Source organism: Prunus mume, linkage group LG4, assembly GCF_029339155.1.
Source record: "Prunus mume cultivar Tortuosa linkage group LG4, ASM2933915v1, whole genome shotgun sequence".
NCBI lineage: Eukaryota > Viridiplantae > Streptophyta > Magnoliopsida > Rosales > Rosaceae > Prunus > Prunus mume.
In genome coordinates, this window is record NC_142701.1 from 4,552,922 (window position 1) to 4,580,213 (window position 27,292).

General features: G+C 40.3%; 1 protein-coding gene and 1 non-coding gene across 2 annotated transcripts; one reads left to right on the forward strand and one right to left on the reverse strand.

Annotated features, from left to right (window-relative positions):
* Positions 1 to 823: 823 nt before the first annotated feature.
* On the forward strand, positions 824 to 2,939 carry LOC148917704 (uncharacterized; the record flags this gene model as incomplete). Its single annotated transcript, XM_089050385.1, has 1 exon — positions 824 to 2,939. A coding segment is annotated over exon 1 (939 nt), but the record flags the coding sequence as incomplete, so codon positions are not given.
* LOC148917705 (small nucleolar RNA R71) lies at positions 2,562 to 2,668 on the reverse strand. The gene has a single exon (XR_016126561.1). It is a non-coding gene; the product is annotated as a small nucleolar RNA R71 (small nucleolar RNA).
* Positions 2,940 to 27,292: the final 24,353 nt, after the last annotated feature.

Genomic DNA, 27,292 nt, shown 5'->3' on the forward strand with positions numbered 1-27,292 from the left:
TGAAATCCAATGGCCAAAACTATGCAATATGATAAGGTCATAATTTCACACATTTGCATGCCTTCTTTGCTTAGTAATTTTGTTTAGCTTCTCTTTATTTTCGAGTCTCTTACCTATGTTTGTGTGTTTTGTAGGTTAAGACAGCAAGAGATCACATTTGATGCAATCCATGCTTGTTAAGGGCTGATTGGGATAAGAGGAATATGGGCTTCAAGACAAACCCAATTTGGGCCACACTCCTTGTCAGTCAGTTTCGTAGGTCATCCTACAGGCCTCATTTCAGCAACTTACACAGGTCAGATGAGGAGACATCCTTGATAGAAGTTGTTCCAATGGGTGTCTATTATAACATATCCAAATTTCAGCCCAATTGGATAAATCTGGAGCCCTTAGCACGTCAAAGACTGAACCAAGGTCACAGAAATGTCATGATTGACTGCCATCACATCTACATCCCTAGAGCCATGTGCTCAGCATGGGCAGCCATACATGGGAGTCAAATCAGCTCAGGAACTCAGAAAGATGAACAAAAGTCAAGCTTTCCATAATGACACCATACCAAAGCATGGGCAGCTGGAGCAAGTGGCAAGCATGGGCAGAAGGGAGCGAGTTGGGAGCAGCTAAGAGAGGTGTGCTTCACCAGCCAAAGGGAGGACGAAATTTCTCTCTATAAATAGAGAGCTGCTCACTCATTCAAGGGATAGGCAGACACACACATTCACTTCATCCATTACTCTCAAACACACATTCAGATTCACCACAAAGAGAGAAGAGAGCTGGAGCTGTCACTGGGAATTCCTTCTGCCATCATCTAGTTCTTCTCCTCTCTTTATCCTATCTATGTATTTCTTATTTTCTGTACTCATAGTTATGTCTAACTAACCCATTTAGTTAGGGCTTAGGATGAAGCCCTAGTCATGAATATTCAATGTTATGGATGATTTTATAGTTAATTGATTTCCTTGCTTTCATTACCAAGTTGTTAATCTCTAGTTTATTATGTGCTTGATGTATGTTTTCTTGGAGTAGCTAACTAAGATTTTATGCATCTAGCACAGGTTGGGAAGGGGTTTAGATTCACCAATTCTACTCTCCTTTCACAAGCAACACATGAATGGCCTAAGAATCATTCAAGGGGTTAATAACCATAGGTTGACTAGGACAGATACCATGTTCTAGGACTTGTGTGATTATCATATTCTCAAGGAGCTTAATGACTCTTGTATGCTTTATTCTAAGTAGATACCATGCTTAGGTTGCGTATTAGAGATCACGTGTTGTGTAGATACCATGCATAATCACATGCCTTAGGAGAATCATGCATCCTGCACCTAGATACCATAGGCTTGTATGCGATAATCTATTGTTGATGAAGCTTGAGTCAATTTCTATGCATTCATAACTTGGATAGGAAGACTAGTGGTAGATTCCAAGGCTCTAACACATCTCAATCTTTGTTTCACAACTTTTTGATTGCTGCCAGTGTTTACTTTTGAGCACTTTCATTTCACGTTCTTCTTTTCATTTCAACAACAAAACCCCCCATTTCGAGTGCGTTTGTGGTGCTAGGATTCTGTCCTAGACCTTGAGTAATTAGCAAGAGGCATTGTTGAATTTGACCTTGCCTTTAGCTAGTTAGTCAGTTTCTTTGTTCTATGTTTTTCTAGCATTCTAAGTAATTTAACTTGGAACCAAGTTACCATTCTCTGTGGGATCGACCTCGTATTTACATAAGCTATACTATAAACGGTTCGTGCACTTGCGAGAATTAAAGTTGCTGTTTTTAATAACTCATTTTAGTTGTTAGGAATTGAATCAACAAGTTTTTGGCGCCGTTGCCGGGGAACCGGTAACGTTGGTGCTATAGTTAGATTACTTTGATTGTTTTGTTTTTGGTTGTTTCATTTGTTTCTTTTCGTTGGTTTTTCTTTTAGTATTCAGTTTTTGTATTTAGTTGTTATCTCCATTGAAAGCACTGAATTGAGTTCCTTGGTGTGTGCATGTCCGAATCTGACCAAGAGCAAAGTTCACCTGAGCCACTTTCACCAAGAACCGCTGCTGTACGTGCTGGTTTGAGGAGGAATTATAGTTCTTCAAGTGCTGATTCTAAAAGTTCCGAATCTGAAGGTTCAAGCACGATGGCAGAGATTCCGAACACCAACAATAATGTTGAAGGAGGTGGTGCGCTTGTTGTCCAACCTCGGAAACCCCTGCGTGAGTTTTCCATTCCCAAAGTCACCGATCAACCTTCGTGCATCGTCTATCCTCAACTCACAGTTGACAGGTTTGAGCTTAAAAGTGGTATGATTCATCTTCTTCCAACTTATTATGGTAATACCACTGAGGATCCTTACATGCATATTAAGCAATTCTTTGAAATATGTGCTACAATCAAAATTCATGGCCTTGATGATGAGCAGATTAAGATGAGGCTATTCCCATTCAGTTTAAAAGATAAGGCTAAGTCTTGGTTATACTCTTTGCCTAATGCTTCAATTCATGCTTGGGAAGAGCTTTCTAATAAGTTTTTGCAGAAATTCTTTCCGGCTCAAAAGACTAACAAGATTAGAAAGGAAATCCTTGGTTTCACACAAAAGGAAGGAGAAGCTTTTCATGAATGTTGGGAGAGGTACAAGGAGATGATAAGTTCTTGCCCACACCACAACATAGAGAGTTGGATGCAAATGCAATCTTTCTATGAAGGTTTGCTTGATTCCGAAAGGATGATGGTAGATGCAACAAGTGGAGAAGGATTGATGAACAAAACAGCAGAGGAGGCTTTTACTCTCTTTGAATCCTTGAGTGCTAACTCTCAACAATGGAGCCACAATAAAGGAAGAGGAGCTCCTATGAAAGCTGTGGTCTCTGAGGTAAGTACTAATAATGAGATTGCTGCAAAACTTGATGTTATGTGTTCTTTGCTTCAACAGGCAGTGATGTGGCCCTCTAGGAAACAAAGTGGAAGTTCAAGACCAATCTTTTGCAGAGCACATGCTAGAACAAGCAAATGCCCTTCAAGCAAGGAATCCTAATAATGATCCTTACTCAAACACGTACAATCCGGGGTGGAGAAATCATCCTAATTTCAAGTGGAGCAATAACTCAAATGTGCAACAATCTCAAGGACCTGCCCCAGGATTTCAAATACAACAAAGGCAATTTCAGCAAGCTCCCCAACAAGTGCAAGAGCAAAGGGGTGATCAAATGGGAGAATTGCAAGACATGTTCAAGAAGTTCATGGGGCAACAGATGCAAACCAATCAGAATCTTCAAAATGCAGTGAACAAACTAGAAGTGCAAGTTGGGCAGATTGCATCCTCCATGAGCAATAGGGCATCCGGAACATTTCCAAGCCAAACAGAGGTGAATCCAAGGCATCAAGAGCATGCTAAAGCAGTGCACATCTTGAGAAGTGGTAAACAAGTTGATAACAAGGTTGGAGATGTCAACGAAGAGCAAGAAGATGGAGAAAACGTGGAGATCATTCAGCCACCACATAAGCAGCCCACAGCTTCCGACAAACAGTCCCTCAATCCTTCTGGAAAGAGCACAAACCCTAAGGTATCATCTAATGCTAATCAAGTTCCAATTTCAACTAATGCTTTTAGGCCTATTGCACCCTTTCCCAGCAGGTTATCAAAGTCAAAGAAAGATCAAGGCTTGGATGAGATAATGGAAACATTCAAGAAGGTGCAAATCAACATCCCATTGCTCAATGCCATTGCTCAGATTCCAAAGTATGCAAAATTTTTGAAGGATCTATGCACTAACAAGAGGAGATTCAAAGAGCATGAACAAGTTGCATTGAGTGAAGAGGTAAGTGCGATGTTACAAAGAAAGCTACCTCCAAAGCTAAAGGATCCAGGTTCATTTTCTATACCTTGTATAGTTGGTGATTTTAAGTTTCAAAAAGCTTTGCTTGATCTTGGTGCTTCTATAAACCTTATGCCATATCATGTTTATGAAAAACTTAACCTTGGTGAGTTGCAAGCCACATCTGTGAGCATTCAATTGGCAGATAGAACTATTAGGTACCCTAAGGGCATTCTAGAAGATGTTTTGGTGAAAGTGGAAGAGCTAATTTTGCCAGCAGATTTCTTGGTGTTGGAAATGGAAGAAGCACCAATTCATGACAATCAGTTACCACTCATTCTAGGTCGGCCATTCATGGCAACTGCTGGTGCTATTATTGATGTGAAGAAGGGTACATTGACTATGAACGTGTTTGATGAGACAATAGCATTCAAAGTGTTTGAAGCCTCCAAGTTTCCAAGTGATGAGCATGAACTTTTCCAGCTTGATGCAATTGATACTATGGTGAAAGAAGCACTGCCAATGAGTTATTTGGAGCCCATTGAAGCATGCATCACACAAAGCATAAGGAAAGAAGAAGCGGACAGCTTAGAGGCTGTGATATCTCCTTTACTTTTTGAGCTTGTTTGCAGCATGGATAGCTACATAGAAGTTGGAAAGAGGTATGCAAACCAATTTGAATCATTACCCCCACCTACTAATAAGGTTTTACCTTCTATTGTGCAGGCACCAGAGTTGGAATTAAAGCAATTGCCAAAACACCTTAAATATGCTTATTTAGGTGAAAATGAGACTCTACCTGTTATCATTGCCTCACACCTCAACCAAATGATGAGAAGAAGCTTTTGAGAGTTCTAAAAGAGCACAAAACCTCAATTGGGTGGAGCATTGCAGATATCAAAGGCATAAGTCCAACACTATGCATGCACAAGATATTATTGGAAGACAATGCAATGCCTAAGAGGGATGCCCAAAGACGTCTCAATCCAAACATGAAGGAGGTGGTAAGGAAAGAGGTAATGAAGCTTTTAGATGTTGGTATTATTTACCCTATATCTGATAGTAAATGGGTGAGCCCAGTGCAAGTTGTGCCCAAAAAGTCAGGTATCACAGTGGTGAAGAATGAAGCAAATGAGCTTGTACCTACACGGGTGACCACGGGCTGGAGAGTTTGCATTGATTATAGGAAGCTCAACACAGCAACAAGCAAAGATCACTTCCCTCTTCCATTCATTGATCAGATGCTTGAGAGATTGGCTGGCCATAGCCACTATTGCTTCCTTGATGGATATTCAGGCTACAACCAAATCGCCATAGCCCCAGAGGATCAAGAGAAGACGACCTTCACATGTCCCTTTGGCACTTTCGCTTATAGGAGGATGCCTTTTGGTCTCTATGCCCCAGCCACTTTTCAAAGGTGCATGATGAGTATTTTTCCGACATGGTAGAAAGGTTCATTGAGGTATTCATGGATGACTTCTCTGTCTTTGGTGATTCTTTTGATCAATGCTTGCATAACTTATCTAAGGTGTTGGCTAGATGTGAACAGACTAACCTTGTGCTTAATTGGGAAAAATGTCATTTTATGGTTAACCAAGGCATAGTTCTTGGTCATGTCATCTCTAGTAAAGGAATCGAGGTAGATAAAGCTAAGATTGATTTGATTGCCTCCATGCCTTCACCTACTTCTGTCAAAGAAGTACGTTCTTTCCTTGGCCATGCAGGTTTCTATAGGCGTTTCATTAAGGAATTTTCTAAGATTGCGAGGCCTTTGTGCAATCTTCTTGCCAAGGACATGAGTTTTGTCTTTGATCAAAACTGTGAGAATGCTTTCAATGCTTTGAAGAAGATGCTCACAACTACCCCAATCATTATACCACCAGATTGGAGCTTGCCTTTTGAATTGATGTGTGACGCCTCTGACTATGCCGTTGGAGCTGTTTTGGGACAGCGAGTTGATAAGAAGCCACATGCCATCTACTATGCTAGTAGAACCCTCAACGATGCCCAACTCAACTATTCCACCACAGAGAAGGAGTTATTAGCTGTCATATTTGCTTTAGAGAAGTTCAGATCATATTTGATTACTAACAAGGTTATTGTTTACACTGATCATGCAGCATTAAAATACTTGTTAGCCAAGAAGGATGCCAAGCCACGACTCATTAGATGGATTCTCTTGTTGCAAGAGTTTGACTTGGAGATAAAAGATAAGAATGGAAGTGAGAATGTCGTGGCTGATCACTTGAGTAGATTGGTACATGTATCTAACGAAGAGGAGGATTCATTGCCATTGCGTGAAAGCTTCCCTGATGAGCAACTCTTCTCCATTTGTGCTTTGAATTCCCTCAATCCATTGCCTTGGTTTGCTGATATTGTTAACTATTTGTGCACTAATGAACTCCCTACAGGGTTATCTACGTTCCAACGTGACAAGCTTAGGAAGCAAGCAAGATACTACTTTTGGGATGATCCATATCTATTCAAGCATTGCCCAGACCAAGTAATTCGAAGGTGTGTGCCTGAAGGTGATTTTAAGAGCATTCTAGAGTTTTGTCACTCCCATGCATGCGGAGGCCATTTTGGAGCAAAGAAGACTGCCAGCAAAGTGCTACAATCAGGTTTCTTTTGGCCTACCCTTTTTAAGGATGCTTATGCTTTTTGTGCTTCATGTGATAGATGCCAACGGATGGGTAATTTAAATGCTAGAAATCAGATGCCTCTCACTAATATCTTAATCATTGATATATTTGATGTTTGGGGAATTGATTTCATGGGCCCTTTTCCTACCTCTTATGGATTTGAATATATATTAGTTGCTGTCGATTATGTTTCCAAATGGGTGGAAGCCATTGCCACTAGAACTAATGATGCTAAGGTTGTGATCAGTTTTCTCAAAGGAAATATTTTTACAAGGTTTGGCACACCTAGAGCAATCATTAGTGATGGTGGCTCCCACTTTGTTAACCAAGCTTTTGCAGCACTCTTGAAGAAATATGGAATCACGCATAAGGTGGCAACACCCTATCATCCTCAAACTAGTGGGCAGGTTGAGATAAGCAATAGGGAGATTAAGCACATACTTGAAAAGACAGTGAACACCACAAGGAAGGATTGGTCCATGCGTTTGGATGATGCCTGTGGGCTTATAGGACTGCTTATAAGACTCCTATAGGTATGTCTCCGTATAGGCTTGTTTTCGGATAAACCTTGTCACTTACCAGTGGAGCTTGAGCACAGAGCTTATTGGGCAATCAAGGCCTTCAATTTTGATATAAGCTGCTGGTGAAGAGGAGGCTTCAACTCAATGAGTTGGAGGAGTTGCGACATGAAGCTTATGAGAACGCTAAGCTTTACAAGGAGAAAACAAAGCAATATCATGACAAGAAAATTCTTAGGAAGACGTTTGAGAAAGGGCAGAAGGTTCTCCTATTCAATTCACGCCTTAAGCTCTTCCCAGGTAAGCCGTTCTCGGTGGATTGGCCCTTTTGTTATTACTAATGTGTTTGATCATGGCGCAGTGGAGATTCAAAATATTAAGGATGGCAGCACCTTCAAGGTGAGCGTCCATCAGTTGAAACCTTACTTTGATGCCAACTTTGATGCCAATATTGAGTCTCAAGCACTCAAGGAGCCTCCACCACTCTCTTGAAGCTCACCAGTGTTTGGACGTCGGCTGAAGACATAAAACTTAGCACTTCTTGGGAGGCAACCCAAGGTGACGAGGAGAAGATAGAATATGCGAGGAAGCTTGCTTGAGTCCTAATTGCCTCAAAGGGGAGTTTTTCTGAACTCTAACCTTTGGTTATGTCTTTCCCTTATCTTCTTTCCTTTCATTTATGAGGCATTGCTTTTTCTTACACTCTAGACATTGAGGACAATGTTTCATTTAAGTTTGGGGGGAAGGATTTAGTTATGTTGTTTCAAATTGTCAAATTTTAAAAATTTTAAAATTTTGAGTGTGTCAAATGTCTAAAAACGCAGGATTTTGTGTCTTGTGTCTTGTCTTGTTATCCTTCCAAACACCTATGATAAGACTTGGATCTAATACTAATATGGTTTCTCAGAGATTGATAGTCATTGTTTAAGGACTTTGTGTGGTTCTGAGTTAACTCTGTCTTGCATGCCATCCTTGCATTTATTGAGCACTTTGCTGAGTTAGTCCAATTTCTTGTTACTTGGAGATGTTATGCAATTCTACTTATCTCATGATCTTGGTTTCGTACTCTAGAACTTATTTGAATATCTCTTGAGACATTTTGTTGCCATACAATGCTTAGGAAGTGATTTAGGCCATGTTTGAACCGTTTGAGCTTTTCTAACCATCCCTCTACACATATTCATCCCTACTCAACCCATTTGAGCCTGCGTTAAGCCTTTCTTTGTGTAAACCATTCCTACCATAATGAACCTCTGTTTTCTTATTCTTACTTATTCTATGAGCAATTAAAGTTATCTTCAAAAAAGAGTTATAAAGAATGCAAGGTTTTTGGAGCAAAAGTGAATCATTAGTGCCATAACCCAAGTATTGAAAAGAAATAAGTTTGGGGGTATTGGTAACTAATCAAAAGAGGTAATGAAGTGTGACCAATGTAGTCACGGCCCTAGGGTGTTATAAAAGAGAAGATCATGGTGATCTAGGGTAAAGAGCCACAAAATTAGGCCAAATAAACAGATATGAAGGTGTTGAAATTATGTTGAAAATCTGCTCATGTATGTGTTCCTTACTTGTTACAAAGTTCAGTAATCTCTTATGCTCTTACCTATGCTTTAATTATGCTCAAAATATTGTATATCTCATATCCCTTCTTTCGTTCAACCACTACCCTAAACCTCATTACTACCCTTGTAAAGTCCTTTTGATCCTTGGTGTTGCATGGTATTATGTGGAGAGAAGATTGGATAATGAGCTTATGGGGTTCGGAATTTTTGATTTTGCTCTAAGTGTGTGCGCATGTACTTATTTGAGTTGCAGGTGTTGTTCTGATTTGACATTCACACACTACACTTAAGGATGTCATTGTGAGCTTTGGTTACCCTTGAATCATGTGTGGAACTTAGATTGTGATTGTTGTGTTTCTTTGGAACCATATATTTGGTGATTCTTTGAGGATATTGTTTGGAAGGCTAGCAGCTTATTTCCTGTTTTCTAAATGGTATTTTTCCTTTGTTTTGCTTGAGGACTAGCAAAATCTAAGTTTGGGGGTATTTGATAAGGTCATAATTTCACACATTTGCATGCCTTCTTTGCTTAGTAATTTTGTTTAGCTTCTCTTTATTTTGAGTCTCTTACCTATGTTTGTGTGTTTTGTAGGTTAAGACAGCAAGAGATCACATTTGATGCAATCCATGCTTGTTAAGGGCTGATTGGGATAAGAGGAATATGGGCTTAAAGACAAACCCAATTTGGGCCACACTCCTTGTCAGTCCAGTTTCGTAGGTCATCTTGCAGGCCTCATTTCAGCAACTTACACAGGTCGGATGAGGAGACATCCTTGATAGAAGTTGTTCCAATGGGTGTCTATTATAACATATCCAAATTTCAGCCCAATTGGATAAATCTGGAGCCCTTAGCACGTCAAAGACTGAACCAAGGTCACAGAAATGTCATGATTGGCTGCCATCACATCTACATCCCTAGAGCCATGTGCTCAGCATGGGCAGCCATACATGGGAGTCAAATCAGCTCAGGAACTCAGAAAGATGAACAAAAGTCAAGCTTTCCATAAAGACACCATACCAAAGCATGGGCAGCTGGAGCAAGTGGCAAGCATGGGCGAAGGAGCAGTTGGGAGCAGCTAAGAGAGGTGTGCTTCACCAGCCAAAGGGGAGGACGAAATTTCTCTCTATAAATAGAGAGCTGCTCACTCATTCAAGGGATAGGCAGACACACACATTCACTTCATCCATTACTCTCAAACACACATTCAGATTCACCACAAAGAGAGAAGAGAGCTGGAGCTGTCCTGGGAATTCCTTGCTGCCATCATCTAGTTCTTCTCCTCTCTTTATCCTATCTATGTATTTCTTATTTTCTGTACTCATAGTTATGTCTAACTAACCCATTTAGTTAGGGCTTAGGATGAAGCCCTAGTCATGAATATTCAATGTTATGGATGATTTTATAGTTAATTGATTTCCTTGCTTTCATTACCAAGTTGTTAATCTCTAGTTTATTATGTGCTTGATGTATGTTTTCTTGGAGTAGCTAACTAAGATTTTATGCATCTAGCACAGGTTGGGAAGGGGTTTAGATTCACCAATTCTACTCTCCTTTCACAAGCAACACATGAATAGCCTAAGAATCATTCAAGGGGTTAATAACCATAGGTTGACTAGGACAGATACCATGTTCTAGGACTTGTGTGATTATCATATTCTCAAGGAGCTTAATGACTCTTGTATGCTTTATTCTAAGTAGATACCATGCTTAGGTTGCATATTAGAGATCACGTGTTGTGTAGATACCATGCATAATCACATGCCTTAGGAGAATCATGCATCCTGCACCTAGATACCATAGGCTTGTATGCGATAATCTATTGTTGATGAAGCTTGAGTCAATTTCTATGCATTCATAACTTGGATAGGAAGACTAGTGGTAGATTCCAAGGCTCTAACACATCTCAATCTTTGTTTCACAACTTTTTGATTGCTGCCAGTGTTTACTTTTGAGCACTTTCATTTCACGTTCTTCTTTTCATTTCAACAACAAAACCCCCCATTTCGAGTGCGTTTGTGGTGCTAGGATTCTGTCCTAGACCTTGAGTAATTAGCAAGAGGCATTGTTGAATTTGACCTTGCCTTTAGCTAGTTAGTCAGTTTCTTTGTTCTATGTTTTTCTAGCATTCTAAGTAATTTAGCTTGGAACCAAGTTACCATTCTCTGTGGGATCGACCTCGTATTTACATAAGCTATACTATAAACGGTTCGTGCACTTGCGAGAATTAAAGTTGCTGTTTTTAATAACTCATTTTAGTTGTTAGGAATTGAATCAACACAATACACCAACCACTCCATTTCAGAACGAACTTGTACGAACTTGAATCGTCGATTCCATGGACCAATCGATATCAGTTGAGCCCAAAAGCTGAAACATCATAACACGGTGGAAGGAGGCATTTGGTGTGTTTTGAATGAAATCAATCTCCAAAACTATGCAATACACCAACCACTCCATTTCAAAAGGAACCCGTATGAACCAGAATTGTTTGATTTCATGGACCAATCGATATAGAATTGAGTCAGAAACTTGGGGAACATCATAACACGTTGGGAGGAGTGATTTGGTGTGTTTTGAGTGAAATCCATGGCAAAACTATGCAATACACCAACCACTCCATTTGAGAATGAGCTTCGTACGAACTTGAATCTATCTATTCTATGGACCAATTGATATCGGATTGAGTCCAAAACTTGGGAAACCTCATAAGGCGGTGGGAGGAGGCATTTGGTGCGTTTTGAGTGAAATCAAATGGCCAAAACTATACGCCAACCACTCCATTTTAGAAGCGAACCCGAACTGAATTGTTCGATTTCATGGACCAATCGATATCGGATTGAGTCGAAACTTGGGAACATCATAACACGTTGGGAGGAGTGATTTGGTGTGTTTTAGTGAAATCAATGGCCAAAACTATGCAATACACCAACCACTCCATTTCGAATGAGCCGTACGAACTTGAATCTTCTATTCTATGGACCAATCGATATCGGATTGAGTCCAAAACTTGGGAAACCTCATAACACGGTGGGAGGAGGCATTTGGTGCGTTTAAGTGAAATCAATGGCCAAAACTATGCAATCACCAACCACTCCATTTGAGCGAACCGTCGAACTGGGTATTCGATTTCATGGACCATCGATATCGGATTGAGTCGAAACTTGGGGAACATCGTAACACGTTGGGAGGAGTGATTTGCTGTGTTTTGAGTGAAATCAATGGCCAAAACTATGCAATACACCAACCACTCCATTTGAGCGAACATCTTACGAACTTTGTCGTCCGATTCTATGGACCAATCGATATCGGATTGAGTCCAAAACTGGGGAAACATCATAACACGGTGGGAGGAGGCATTTGGTGTGTTTTGAGTGAAATTAAATGGCCAAAACTACGCAATACACCAACCACTCCACTTTAGAACGTGCCCGTACGAACTTGAATGTTCCTATTCTATGCACCAATCGATATCGGATTGAGTCCAAAACTTAGAAACATCATAACACGGTGGGAGGAGGCATTTGGTGTGTTTTGAGAGATATCAATGGCCAAAACTATGCAATACACCAACTACTCCTTTTGAGCGAACCCGTGCGAACTTGAATCATCGATTCTACGGACCAATTGATATCAGTTGAGTCAAAACTTAGGAAAATCATAACACGGTGGGAGAGGGATTTGGTGTGTTTTGAGTGAACTCCAATGGGCAAAACTATGCAATACAACAACCACTCCATTTCAGAACGAGCTTCGTACGAACTTGAATCGTCCTATTCTATGGACCAATCGATATTGGATTGAGTCCTAAACTTGGGAAACATGATAACACGGTGGGAGGAGGCATTTGGTGTGTTTTGAGTGAAATCAAATGGCCAAAACTACGCATAATACACCAACCACTCCATTTGAGCGAGCCGAACTTAAATCGTCCTATTCTATGGATCAATCGATATCGGATTGAGTCCAAAACTTGGGAAACATCATAATACGGTGGGAGGAGGCATTTGGTGTGTTTTGGGTGAAATCCAATGGCCAAAACTATGCAATACACCAACCACTCCATTTTAGAACGAACTTCTTATGAACCTGAATTGTTCGATTTCATGGACCAATCGATATCGGATTGAGTCAGAAACTTGGGGAACATCGTAACACGTTGGGAGGAGTGATTTGCTGTGTTTTGAGTGAAATCCAATGGCCAAAACTATGCAATACACCAACCACTCCATTTCAGAACGAACATCTTACGAACTTTAATCGTCCGATTCTATGGACCAATCGATATCGGATTGAGTCCAAAACTGAAACATCATAACACGGTGGGAGGAGGCATTTGGTGTGTTTTGAGTGAAATTAAATGGCCAAAACTATAATACACCAACCACTCCACTTTAGAGCGTGCCGTACGAACTTGAATGTTCCTATTCTATGCACCAATCGATATCGGATTGAGTCCAAAACTTGGGAAACATCATAACACGGTGGGAGGAGGCATTTGGTGTGTTTTGAGAGATATCAATGGCCAAAACTATGCAATACACCAACTACTCCTTTTGAGCGAACGTCGAACTTGAATCATCCGATTCTACGGACCAATGATATCGGATTGAGTCCAAAACTTAGGAAAATCATAACACGGTGGGAGGAGGATTTGGTGTGTTTTGAGTGAACTCAATGGGCAAAACTATGCAATACAACAACCACTCCATTTGAGCGAGCTTCGTACGAACTTGAATCGTCCTATTCTATGGACCAATCGATATTGGATTGAGTCCAAAACTTGGGAAACATGATAACACGGTGGGAGGAGGCATTTGGTGTGTTTTGAGTGAAATCAATGGCCAAAACTATACAATCGCCAACCACTCCATTTGAGCGAACCGTATGAAATTGAATTATTCAATTCGTGGACCAATAGATATCGGATTGAGTCAAAACTTGGGAACATCATAACACGTTGGGAGGAGTGATTTGGTGTGTTTTAAGTGATATCAATGGCCAAAACTATGCAATACACCAACCACTCCATTTGAGCGAACTTGTACGAACTTGAATCGTCCGATTCTATGGACCAATCGATATCGGATTGAGTCCAAAACTTAGGAAAATCATAACACGGTGGGAGGAGGCATTTGGTGTGTTTTGAGTGAAATCAAATGGCCAAAATACGCAATATACCAACCACTCCATTCTGAGGCAGCTTAAATGCAGCTGGGATCGACCTAGTCTATGGACCAATGGATATCGGATTGAGTCCAAAACTTGGGAAACATCATATCACGGTGGGAGGAGGCATTTGGAGTGTTTTGAGTGAAATCAAATGGCCAAAACTATGCAATACACCAACCACTCCATTTGAGCGAACCGTGCGAACTTGAATCTTCCTATTCTATGGACCAATGGATATCGGATTGAGTCCAAAACTTGGGAAACATCATAATACGGTGGGAGGAGGCATTTGGTGTGTTTTGGGTGAAATCCAATGGCCAAAACTATGCAATAACCACTCCATTTAGACGAACTTCTTATGAACCTGAATTGTTCGATTTCATGGACCAATCGATATCGGATTGAGTCCAAACCTTAGGAAAATCATAACATGGTGGGTGGAGGCACTTGGTGTGTTTTGAGTGAACTCCAATGGCCAAAACTATGCAATACACCAACCACTTCATTTCAGCGAACTTCGTATGAACCAGAATTGTTTGATTTCATGGACCAATCGATGTCGGGTTGAGTCCAAAACTTGGGAAACATCATAACACGGTGGGAGAAGGCATTTGGTGTGTTTTTTGAGATATCGAATGGTCAAAACTATGCAATAAACCAAATACTCCATTTCAGAACGAACTTTGTACGAACTTGAATCGTCCTATTCTATGGACCAATCGATATTGGATTGAGTCCTAAACTTGGGAAACATCATAACACGGTGGGAGTAGGCATTTGGAGTGTTTTGAGTGAAATCAAATGGCCAAAACTATGCAATACACCAACCACTCCATTTCAGAATGAGCTTGTACGAACTTGAATCGTCTATTCTATGGACCAATGGATATCGGATTGAGTCCAAAACTTGGGAAACATCATAACACGGTGGGAGGAGGCATTTGGTGTGTTTTGGGTGAAATCAATGTAAAACTATACATAACCACTCCATTTGAAAAGAACTTGTATGAACTGAATTGTTCGATTTCATGGACCAATCGATATCGGATTGAGTCGAAACTTGGGAACATCATAACACGTTGGGAGGAATGATTTGGTGTGTTTTGAGTGAAATCAATGGCCAAAACTATGCAATACACCAACCACTCCATTTGAGCGAACGTCTGAAGTTAGATAAATCGAGTTCTATGGACCAATCGACATCGGATTGATTCCTAACTGGGAAACATCATAACACTGTGGGAGGAGGCATTTGGTGTGTTTTGAGTGAAATTTAATGGCCAAAACTCACAATACACTAACCACTCCATTTCGAGAGCAGCCATACGAACTTTAATCTTCCTATTCTATGGACCAATCGATGTCGGATTGAGTCAAAACTTGGGAAACATCATAACACGGTGGGAGGAGGCATTTGGTGTGTTTTGAGAGATATCCAATGGCCAAAACTATACAATACACCAACTACTCCATTTGAGCGAACCGTATGAACTGAATTGTTCGATTTCATGGACCAATAGATATCGGTTGAGTCAGAAACTTGGGGAACATCATAACACGTTGGGAGGAGTGATTTGGTGTGTTTTGAGTGAAATCAAATGGCCAAAAATGCAATGTACCAACCACTCCATTCAGAGAGCGAGCCGTTTGGATCGACCTATTCTATGGACCAATGGATATCGGTTGAGTCCAAAACTTGGGAAATATCATATCACGGTGGGAGGAGGCATTTGGAGTGTTTTGAGTGAAATCAAATGGCCAAAACTCATAATACACCAACCACTCCATTTCAGAATGAGCTTCGTACGAACTTGAATCTTCTATTCTATGGACCAATGGATATCGGATTGAGTCAAAACTTGGGAAACATCATAATACGGTGGGAGGAGGCATTTGGTGTGTTTTGAGTGAAATCAATGGCCATAACTTTGCAATACACCAACCACTCCATTTCAAAGCGAACCGTATGAACTTGAATTGTTCGATTTCATGGACCAATCGATATCGGTTGAGTCAAAACTTGGAACATCATAACACGTTGGGAGGAGCGATTTGGTGTGTTTTAAGTGAAATCCAATGCCCAAAACTATGCAATACACCAACCACTCCATTTCAGAACGAACTTCGTGCGAACTTGAATCGTCCGATTCTATGGACCAATTGATACGGATTGAGTCCAAAAGCTGGGAAACATCAGAACACGGTGGGAGGAGGCATTTGGTGTGTTTTGAGTGAAATTAAATGGCCAAAACTACACAATACACCAACCACTCCATTTCAGAACGAGCTTCGTACGAACTTGAATCGTCTATTCTATGGACCAATTGATATCGGATTGAGTCCAAAACTTGGGAAACATCATAATACGATGGGAGGAGGCATTTGGTGTGTTTTGAGTGAAATTAAATGGCCAAAACTACTGATAACTCATATATTTATACATTTATACCATCCATTTCTAGTCTATTTGTGATGTTTTTGAGTTAAACATGTTGCGTTTTACCCTATTTTGTGTTAGTATGCAGTTGCACCTACTTTAGGATCAAGTTGAAGGCAAAAGAAATCAAAACATGTCATTTTTGGAGCTGGCCACTATTCAAACGTGGAAAGAAATTTCGTGACCTGTTTTGAAGTCCAAATAAAGATCCAAAGTGAACCTGGCTTGTTTAAAGACTAAAGCGGAATGGGAAAGTAATGGGGATTTCTAGCCTGATTTGGAGGTGCCAAATAAGGCAAAAACGTGCAAAATAAAGGCTGATTTATTAGGATCTCTTTGGAATATCTGACAGCCTCTTTTACCCATAAAAACTTGCCTTTTAGCCACTTTCAGACCCTATTTATTTTGGACAATTTCACAACCCTAGACATCCTTCTTTTTGTTATTCTCCCCTTTCACACACACTAAAACCCTAGCCGCCCATATATTTCCACCATCAAGACTCATTGCAGGAGGCTGTTCTTGGAGAAGTTAAACATCAGAATTGGTTCAAGGGTTTCCTCTCATGAATTTATTTTCACTCATGTTGTTTATTTTCGTTTTAATCTTTGTGAACATGATGTGTAACTAAATTCATAGCTAGGGATTTCGATGTAGCCTTGCAACATTGATCCATGTTTCTAAGTTAAAGTATTGAGTTCATCAATCTGTTTCTTGTTTCATTCATTGAATCTATTGTTAAATTTGTTTGTCAATTTTAATGTCTGATCACCATTAGGGTTGCCTACAGATTATCTAGTCAAGGTTATTGTAAACATCATGCTTAATCTTGGTAGACATGTGAATGCATGAAGAGAATGCTATGCAAACATCCTGCCATGTGTTTTCTTGGTTCTTTAACGTTTTCTTGAATGGTAATGACTCTTAACTTGGAACAAAGTTGAACATCCCAATTAGGTTGCATATTAGGAGAATTTGATCAAAACCACACATCATATGGCTGATCATATATATGTAAAACGAACTCTGGAAACAGGTTGGTAGTTGAATACGGTTTAATTTTATAAACATGGAATTGGTTTTGCAATGGTGAATTCGAAATCCCTGGTCTCATCCCTATTCTTCTTACATCAATATCTCATTCGCTGCTACATTCGTCTTGCATTTTAAGTTATCTTTCATTTACAACACAAACTACTCTCAATTTGTTACTTTCACTTTTAGTTAGGGTTCTTTCAAAACTAGTAATTTATAGAGGTCCAATCGGTCCCTGTGGTTCGACACCCTTACTTGTACCATTATACTAACCATATATTGACACTTGGAAGGAACACAACAACTACACAATACACCACCACCCCATTTCAGAGCGAGCTCGTAAACGAACTTGAATCGTCCTATTCTATGGACCAATCGATATTGGATTGAGTCCTAAACTTAGGAAACATCATAACACGGTGGGAGGAGGCATTTGGTGCGTTTTGAGTGAAATCAATGGCCAAAACTATGCAATACACCAACCACTCCATTTCAGAGCAGAACTTCATATGAACAGAATTGTTTGATTTCATGGACCAATCGATATTGGATTGAGTCAAAACTTGGGAAACATCATAACACGGTGGGAGGAGGCATTTGGTGTGTTTTGAGTGAACTCAATGGGCAAAACTATGCAATACAACAACCACTCCATTTGAGCGAACCGTACGAACTTGAATAGTCGATTCTATGGACCAATCGATATCGGATTAGTCAAAACTTGGGAAAATCATAACACGGTGGGAGGAGGCATTTGGTGTGTTTTGAGTGAACTCAATGGGCAAAACTATGCAATACAACAACCACTCCATTTGAGCAGGCCGTACGAACTTGAATCGTCCGATTCGTGGACCAATCGATATCGGATTGAGTCCAAAACTTAGGAAAATCATAACACGGTGGGAGGAGGAATTTGGTGTGTTTTGAGTGAACTCCAATGGGCAAAACTATGCAATACAACAACCGCTCCATTTGAGCAGGCTTTTATGCGAACTTGAATCGTCTATTCTATGGACCAATCGATATTCGATTGAGTCCTAAACAGGAAACATCATAACACGGTGGGATGAGGCATTTGGTGTGTTTTGAGTGAAATCCAATGGCCAAAACTATGCAATACACAACCACTCCATTTGAGCAGAACACTTCGTATGAACTGAATTGTTCGATTTCATGGACCAATCGATATCGGATTGAGTCGAAACTTGGGAACATCATAACACATTGGGAGGAGTGATTTGGTGTGATTGAGTGAAATCGATGGCCAACACTATGCAATACACCAACAACTCCATTTCAAGCGAGCTTTACGAACTTAGAATCGTCGATTCTATGGACCAATCGATATCGGGTTGAGTCAAAAACTTGGGAAATATCATAAGGCGGTGGGAGGAGGCATGTGGTGTGTTTTGGTGAAATCCAATGGCCAAAACTATGCAATACACCAACCACTCCATTTGAAGCGAACTTAATCACGAACTTCATTAAATCGATTCTATGGACCAATCGATATCGGATTGAGTCCAAAACTTGGGAAACATCATAACACGGTGGGAGGAGGCATTTGGAGTGTTTTGAGTGAAATCAAATGGCCAAACTATAAAACCCAACCACTCCATTTGAGCACCGTACGAACTTGAATCGTCCTATTCTATGGACCAATGGATGTCGGATTGAGTCCAAAACTTGGGAAACATTATAATCGATGGGAGGAGGCATTTGGTGTGTTTTAGTGAAATCAATGGCCAAAACTATGCAATACACCAACCACTCCATTTGAGCGAGCTTAAATGCGAACTTGGATCGTCGATTCTATGGACCAATCGATATCGGATTGTGTCCAAAACTTGGAAACATCATAACACGGTAGGAGGAGGCATTTGGGGTGTTTTGGGTGAAATCAAATGGCCAAAACTATACAATACACCAACCACTCCATTTCAGAGCATGCGAACTTGAATCGTCCTATTCTATGGACCAATCGATATTGGATTGAGTCCTAAACTTGAAACATCATAACACGGTGGGAGGAGGCATTTGGTGCGTTTTGAGTGAAATCCAATGGCCAAAACTATGCAATACACCAACCACTCCATTTCAGAAGCGAACCGTATGAACTTGAATTGTTCAATTCATGGACCAATCGATATCGGATTGAGTCAGAAACTTGGGAACATCATAACACATTGGGAGGAGTGATTTGGTGTGTTTGGAAATCAATGGCCAAAACTATGCAATACACCAACAACACCATTTCAAAAGCGAACTTAAATGCGAACTTGACTCTTCGATTCTATGGACCAATCGATATCGGGTTGAGTCAAACACTTGGGAAATATCATAACACGGTTGGAGGAGGCATTTGGTGTGTTTTGAGTGTTATCAATGGCCAAAACATGCAATACACCAACCACTCCATTTGAAAGAACCCGTATGAACTGAATTGTTCGATTTCATGGACCAATCTATATCGGATTGAGTAAAAACTTGGGAACATCATAACACGTTGGGGCAGTGATTTGGTGTGTTTTGAGTGAAATCAATGGCCAAAACTCATAATACACCACTCCATTTGAGCAGAACCGTCCGAACTTGAATCGTCGATTCTATGGACCAATCGATATCGGATTGAGTCCAAAACTGAGAAACATCATAACACGGTGGGAGGAGGCATTTGGTGTGTTTTGAGTGAATTTAAATGGCCAAAACTATGCAATACACCAACCACTCCATTTAGAGCAGAGCTTAAATGCGAACTTGAATCTTCTATTCTATGGACCAATTGATATCGGTTGAGTCCAAAACTTGGGAAACATCATAACACGGTGGGAGGAGGCATTTGGTGTGTTTTGAGTGAAATCAATGGCCAAAACTATGCAATACACCAACCACTCCATTTGGAGCGAACCCTTTGTCGAACTTCAATCGTCCGATTCTATGGACCAATCGATATCGGATTGAGTCCAAAACTTGGGAAACATCATAACACGGTGGGAGGAGGCATTTGGAGTGTTTTGAGTGAAATCAAAGGCCAAAAATACACAACCACTCCATTTGAGAGCGACCGTACGAACTTAGAACGTCCTATTCTATGGACCAATCGATATAGGATTGAGTCCTAAACTTCGGGAAACGTCATAACACGGTGGGAGGAGGCATTTGGTGTGTTTTGAGTGAAATCCAATGGCCAAAACTATGCAATACCAACCACTCCATTTCAGAACGAACTTCGTTTGAACCTGAATTGTTCGATTTCATGGACCAATCGATATCGGATTGAGTCAAAAACTTGGAGAACATCATAACACGTTGGGAGGAGTGATTTGGTGTGTTTTGAGTGAAATCCAATGGCCAAAACAATGCAATACACCAACCACTCCATTTGAAGCAGAACTTCGTACAAACTTCAGTCGTCCGATTCTAGGGACCAATCGATATCGGGTTGAGTCAAAAACTTGGGAAATATCATAACACGTTGGGAGGAGGCATTTGGTGTGTTTTGAGTGAAATCCAATGGCCAAAACTATGCAATACACCAACCACTCCATTTCAAAGCGAACTTCGTGCGAACTTGAATCGTCCTATTCTATGGACCAATGGATATTGGATTGAGTCCTAAACTTGGGAAACATCATAATACGGTGGGAGGAGGCATTTGGTGTGTTTTGGGTGAAATCCAATGGCCAAAACTTACAATACACCAACCACTCCATTTGAGCAGGCTTAAATCGAACTTGGATCGTCTTATTCTATGGACCAATCGATATCAGATTGAGTCCAAAACTTAGAAACATCATAACACGGTGGGAGGAGGCATTTGGGTGTTTTGAGTGAAATCAAATGGCCAAAATGCAATAACACCAACCACTCCATTTGAGCAGCTTGTAGAACTTGAATCATCCTATTCTATGGACCAATCGATATTGGATTGAGTCCTAAACTTGGGAAACATCATAACACTTTGTAGGAGGAGGCATTTGGTGTGTTTTGAATGAAATCAATGGCCAAAACTATGCAATACACCAACTCCATTTGAGAACGAACTTCGTATGAACCAGAATTATTTGATTTGATGGACCAATCGATGTAGGATTGAGTCCAAAACTTGGGAAACATCATAACACGGTGGGAGGAGGCATTTGGTGTGTTTTGGTGAAATCCAATGGCCAAAACTATGCAATACACCAACCACTCCATTTCACGAACCCGTCGAACTTGAATTGTTCGATTTCATGGACCAATCGATATCGGATTGAGTCAAAACTTGGAAACATCATAGCAGTGGGAGGAGGCATTTGGTGCGTTTTGGTGAAATCGGTGGCCAACAATATGCAATACACCAACAACTCCATTTCAAAGCGAACTTAATGCGAACTTGAATCGTCAGATTCTATGGACCAATCGATATCGGTTGAGTCAAAACTTAGGAAATATCATAAGGCGGTGGGAGGAGGCATTTGGTGTGTTTTGGTGAAATCAATGGCCAAACACTATGCAATACACCAACAACTCCATTTCAAAGCGAGCGTACGAACTTGAATCGTCAGATTCTATGGACCAATCGATATCAGGTTGAGTCAAAAACTTGGAAATATCATAAGGCGGTGGGAGGAGGCATGGTGTGTTTTGAGTGAAATCCAATGGCCAAAACTATGCAATACACCAACAACTCCATTTCAAAAGCGAACCGCGAACTTGAATCGTCCGATTCTATGGACCAATCGATATCGGATTGAGTCCAAAACTTGGGAAACATCATAACACGGTGGGAGGAGGCATTTGGAGTGTTTTGAGTGAAATCAAAAGGCCAAATCGCACACACCAACCACTCCATTTGAGCAGGCAAACCGTCACGAACTTGAGTCGTCTATTCATGGACCAATCGATATAGGATTGAGTCCTAAACTTGAGAAAGCGTCATAACACGGTGGGAGGAGGCATTTGGTGTGTTTTGAGTGAAATCAATGGCCAAAACTATGCAATACACCAACCACTCCATTTGAGCGAACCGTTTGAACTTGAATTGCCGATTTCATGGACCAATCGATATCGGATTGAGTCAAAAACTTGGAGAACATCATAACACGGTTGGGAGGAGTGATTTGGTGTGTTTGAGAAATCCAATGGCCAAAACAATGCAATACACCAACCACTCCATTTCAGAAGCGAACTCCGTACAAACTTCAATCGTCCGATTCTAGGGACCAATCGATATCGGGTTGAGTCAAAAACTTGGGAAATATCATAACACGTTGGGAGGAGGCATTTGGAGTGTTTTGAGTGAAATCAAAGGCCAAAAGTCGCCACACACCAACCACTCCATTTGAGCGAGCCGTCTGAACGAGTCATCCTATTCGTGGACCAATCGATATAGGATTGAGTCCTAAACTTCGAAACGTCATAACACGGTGGGAGGAGGCATTTGGTGTGTTTAGGTGAAATCAATGGCCAAAACTATGCAATACACCAACCTCCATTTGAGCGAACCGTTTGAATCTGAATTATTGATTCATGGACCAATCGATATCGGATTGAGTCAAAAACTTGGAGAACATCATTAACACGTTGGGAGGTGATTTGGTGTGTTTTGGTGAAATCAATGGCCAAACAATGCAATACACCAACCACTCCATTTGGAGCGAACCGTACAAACTTCAATCGTCAGATTCTAGGACCAATCGATATCAGTTGAGTCCAAAACTTGGAAACATCATAACACGGTGGCAGGAGGCATTTGGGCTGTTTTGAGTGAAATCCAATGGCCAAAACTATGCAACACACCAACCACTCCATTTGAGCGAACTTGTACGAACTTGAATTGTCCGATTCTATGGACCAATGGATATCGGATTGAGTCCAAAACTTGGGAAACATCATAACATGGTGGGAGGAGGCATTTGGTGTGTTTTGAGTGAAATCAATGGCCAAAATGTTGATTCAGATCCTAACAACTAAAATGAGTTATTAAAAACAGCAACTTTAATTCTATCGCGAGGTGCACGAACCGTTTATAGTATAGCTTATGTAAATCTGAAGTCGATCCCACAGAGAATGGTAACTTGGTTCCAAGTTAAATTACTTAAAATGCTAGAAAACATAGAACAAAGGAACTGCTAACTTGAAGCTAAAGGCAAGGTCAGATTCAACAATGCCTCTTGCTAATTACTCAAGGTCTAGGACAGAATCCAGCACTACACACCTTTTTCGAAATGGGGGTTTTGTTGTTTGAAATGAAAGAAGGCGTAAAATGAAAGTGCTCAGAGAAAGTAAACACAGCGACAATCAACAAGTTGTGAAACAAAGATTGAGAGGTGTTAGAGCCTCGGAATCTACCACTAGTCTTCCTATCAAATATAGAATGCATAGAAATTGACTCAAGCTTCATCAACAATAGATTATAACGCATACAAGCCTATGGTATCTAGAGTGCGGATGCATGGATTCTCTGACGCATGTGATTATGCATGGTATCTACACAACACGTGATCTCTAATATGCAACCTAAGCATGGTATCTACTTAGAATAAAGCATACAAGGGTCATTAAACCTTGAAAATATGATAATCACACAGAGTCCTAGAATATGGTATCTGTCCTAGTCAACCTATAGTTTTAACCCTTGAATGATTCTTAGGCCATTCATGTGTTGCTTGTGAAAGGAGAGTAGGGAATGGTGAATCTAAACCCTTCCCAACCTGTGCTAGATGCATAAAATCCTAGTTAGCTACTCTAAGAAAACACATCAAGCACATAATAAGCTGAGATTAACAACTTGATAATAAGCAAGAAATCAATTAACTATAAAATCATCCATAACATTGAATATTCATGACTAGGGCTTCATCCTAAGCCCTAACTAAATGGATTAGTTAAACATAACTATGAATACAGAAAATAAGAAATACATAGATAGGATAAAGAGAGGAGAAGAACTAGATGATGGCAGCAAGGAATTCCCAGGACAGCTCCAAGCTCTCTTCTCTCTTTATGGTGAATCTGAATTTGTGTATGAGAGTAATGGGTGAAGTGAAATTGTGTATCTGACTCTCTATATCCTTGAATGAGTGTGCAGCCCTCTATTTATAGAGTGCAATTTTGTCCTCCCCTTTGGCTGGTGAAGCACACCTCTCTTAGTTGCTCCCAACTGCTCCCTTCCCATGCTTGCCAGCTGCTCCGACTGCCAAATACATGCTGTGGTATGGTTTTTATGGAAAGCTTGACTTTTGTCCATCTTTCTGAGTTCCTGAGCTGATTTGACTCCATGTATGGCTGCCCATGCTGAGCACATGGCTCTAGGGATTTAGATGTGATGGCAGCCAATCATGACATTTCTGTGAACTTGGTTCAGTCTTTGACGTGCTAAGGGCTCCAGATTTATCCAATTGGGCTGAAATTTGGATATGTTATAATAGACACCCATTGGAACAACTTCTATCAGAATGTCTCCTCATCGATATATAAGTTGCTGAAATGAGGCCTGCAAGATGACCTACGAAACTGGACTGACAAGAGTGTGGCCCAAATTGGGTTTGTCTTTAAGCCCATATTCCTCTTATCCCAATCAGCCCTTAACAAGCATGGATTGCATCAAATGTGATCTCTTGCTGTCTTAACCTACAAAACACACAAACATAGGTAAGAGACTCAAAATAAAGAGAAGTTAAACAAAATTACTAAAGCAAAGAAGGCATGCAAATGTGAAAGTATGACCTTATCAAATACCCCCAAACTTAGATTTTGCTAGTCCTCAAGCAAAACAAAGGAAAAATACCATTTAGAAAACAGGAAATAAGCTGCTAGCCTTCCAAACAATATCCTCAAAGAATCACCGAAATATATGGTTCCAAAGAAACACAACAATCACAATCTAAGTTCCACACATGATTCAAAGGGTAACCAAGGCTCACTGACATCCTTAAGTGTAGTGTGTGAATGCCAAATCAGAACAACACCTGCAACTCAAATAAGTACATGCGCACAGTTAGAGCAAAATCAAAATTCCGAACCCCATAAGCTCATTATCAATCTTCTCTCCACATAATAATACCATACCACCAAGGATCAAAGGACTTTACAATGGTAGTAGTGAGGTTTAGGGTAGTGGTTGAAGCGAAAGAAGGGATATGAGATATACAATATTTTGATCATAATTAAAGCATAGGTAAGAGCATAAGAGATTACTGAACTTTGTAACAAGCAAGGAACACATACATGAGCAGATTTTCAACATAATTTCAGCACCTTCATATCTGTTTATTTGGCCTAATTTTGTGGCTCTTTACCCTAGATCACCATGATCTTCTCTTTTATAACACCCTAGGGCCGTGACTACATTGGTCACACTTCATTACCTCTTTTGATTAGTTACCAGTACCCCCAAACTTATTTCTTTTCAACACTTGGGTTATGGCACTAATGATTCACTTTTGCTCCAAAAACCTTGCATTCTTTATAACTCTTTTTGAGATAACTTTAATTGCTCATAGAATAAGTAAGAATAAAAAACAGAGGTTCATTATGGTAGGAATGGTTTACACAAAGAAGGCTTAACGTTGAGCTCAAATGGGTTGAGTAGGGATGAATACATGTAGAGGATGGTTAGAAAAGCTCAAGCAGTTCAAACATGGCCTAAATCACTTCTTAAGCATTGTATGGCAACAAAATGTCTCAAGAGATATTCAAATAAGTTCTAAATGCAAACCAAGATCATGGGATAAGTAGAATTGCATAACATCTCCAAGTAGCAAGAAATTGGACTAACTTTATTCAGCAAAGTGCCCAATAAGTGCAAGGATACGCATGCAAGACAAAAGTTAACTCAGAACCACACAAAGTCCTTAAACAATGACTATCAATCTCTGAGAAACCATATTAGTATTAGATCCAAGTCTTATCATAGGTGTTTGGAAGGATAACAAGACAAGACACAAAATCCTGCGTTTATAGACATTAGACACACTCAAAATTTTAAATTTTTAAAATTTGACAATTTGAAACTAACATAACTAAATCCTTCCCCCCAAACTTAAATGAAACATTGTCCTCAATGTCTAGAGTGTAAGAAAAGCAATGCCTCATAAATGAAAGGAAGAAGATAAGGGAAAGACATAACCAAAGGTTAGGTTCAGAAAAACTCCCCTTTGAGGCAATTGGGGCATAAACAAGCTTCGCATATTCTATCTTCTCCTCGTCACCTTGGGTTGCCTCCCAAGAAGCGCTAAGTTTTATGTCTTCTTGGACGTCAAACACTGGTGAGCTTCAAAAGTGGTGACTCCTTGAGTGCTTGAGACTCAATATGGCATCAAAGTTGGCATCAAAGTAAGGTTTCAACCGATGTCCCGTTCACCTTGAAGGTGCTGCCATCCTTAATATTTTGAATCTCCACTCGCCATGATCAAACACATTAGTAATAACAAAAGGCCAATCCACCGAGAATGAAACTTGCTTAGGAAGAGCTTAAGGCGTGGGAATTGAATAGGAGAACCTTCTGCCCGCTTTCTCAAGCGTCTTCCTAAATTTTCTTGTCATGATATTCCTTTGTTTTCTCCTTGTAAAGCTTAGCGTTCTCATACGCTTCATGTAGCAACTCCTCCAACTCATTGAGTTGAAGCCTCCTCTTCTCACCAGCAGCTTTCATATCAAAATTGAAGGCCTTGATTGCCCAATAAGCCTGTGCTCAAGCTCCACTGGTAAGTGACAAGGTTTACCTGAAAACAAGCCTATCTGGAGACATACCTAGGAGTCTTATAAGCATCCTGTAAGCCCACAGTCCATCATCCAAGCGCATGGACCAGCCCTTCCTTGTAGTATTCTTTGTCTTTTCAAGTATGTGCTTAATCTCCCTATTGCTTATCTCAACCTGCCCACTAGTTTGAGGATGATAGGGTGTTGCCACCTTATGCGTGATTCCATATTTCTTCAAGAGTGCTGCAAAAGCTTGGTTAACAAAGTGGGAGCCACCATCACTAATGATTGCTCTAGGTGTGCCAAACCTTGTGTAAAAATATTTCCTTTGAGAAAACCAATCACAACCTTAGCATCATTAGTCCAAGTGGCAATGCTTCCACCATTTGGAAACATAATCGACAGCAACTAATATATATTCAAATCCA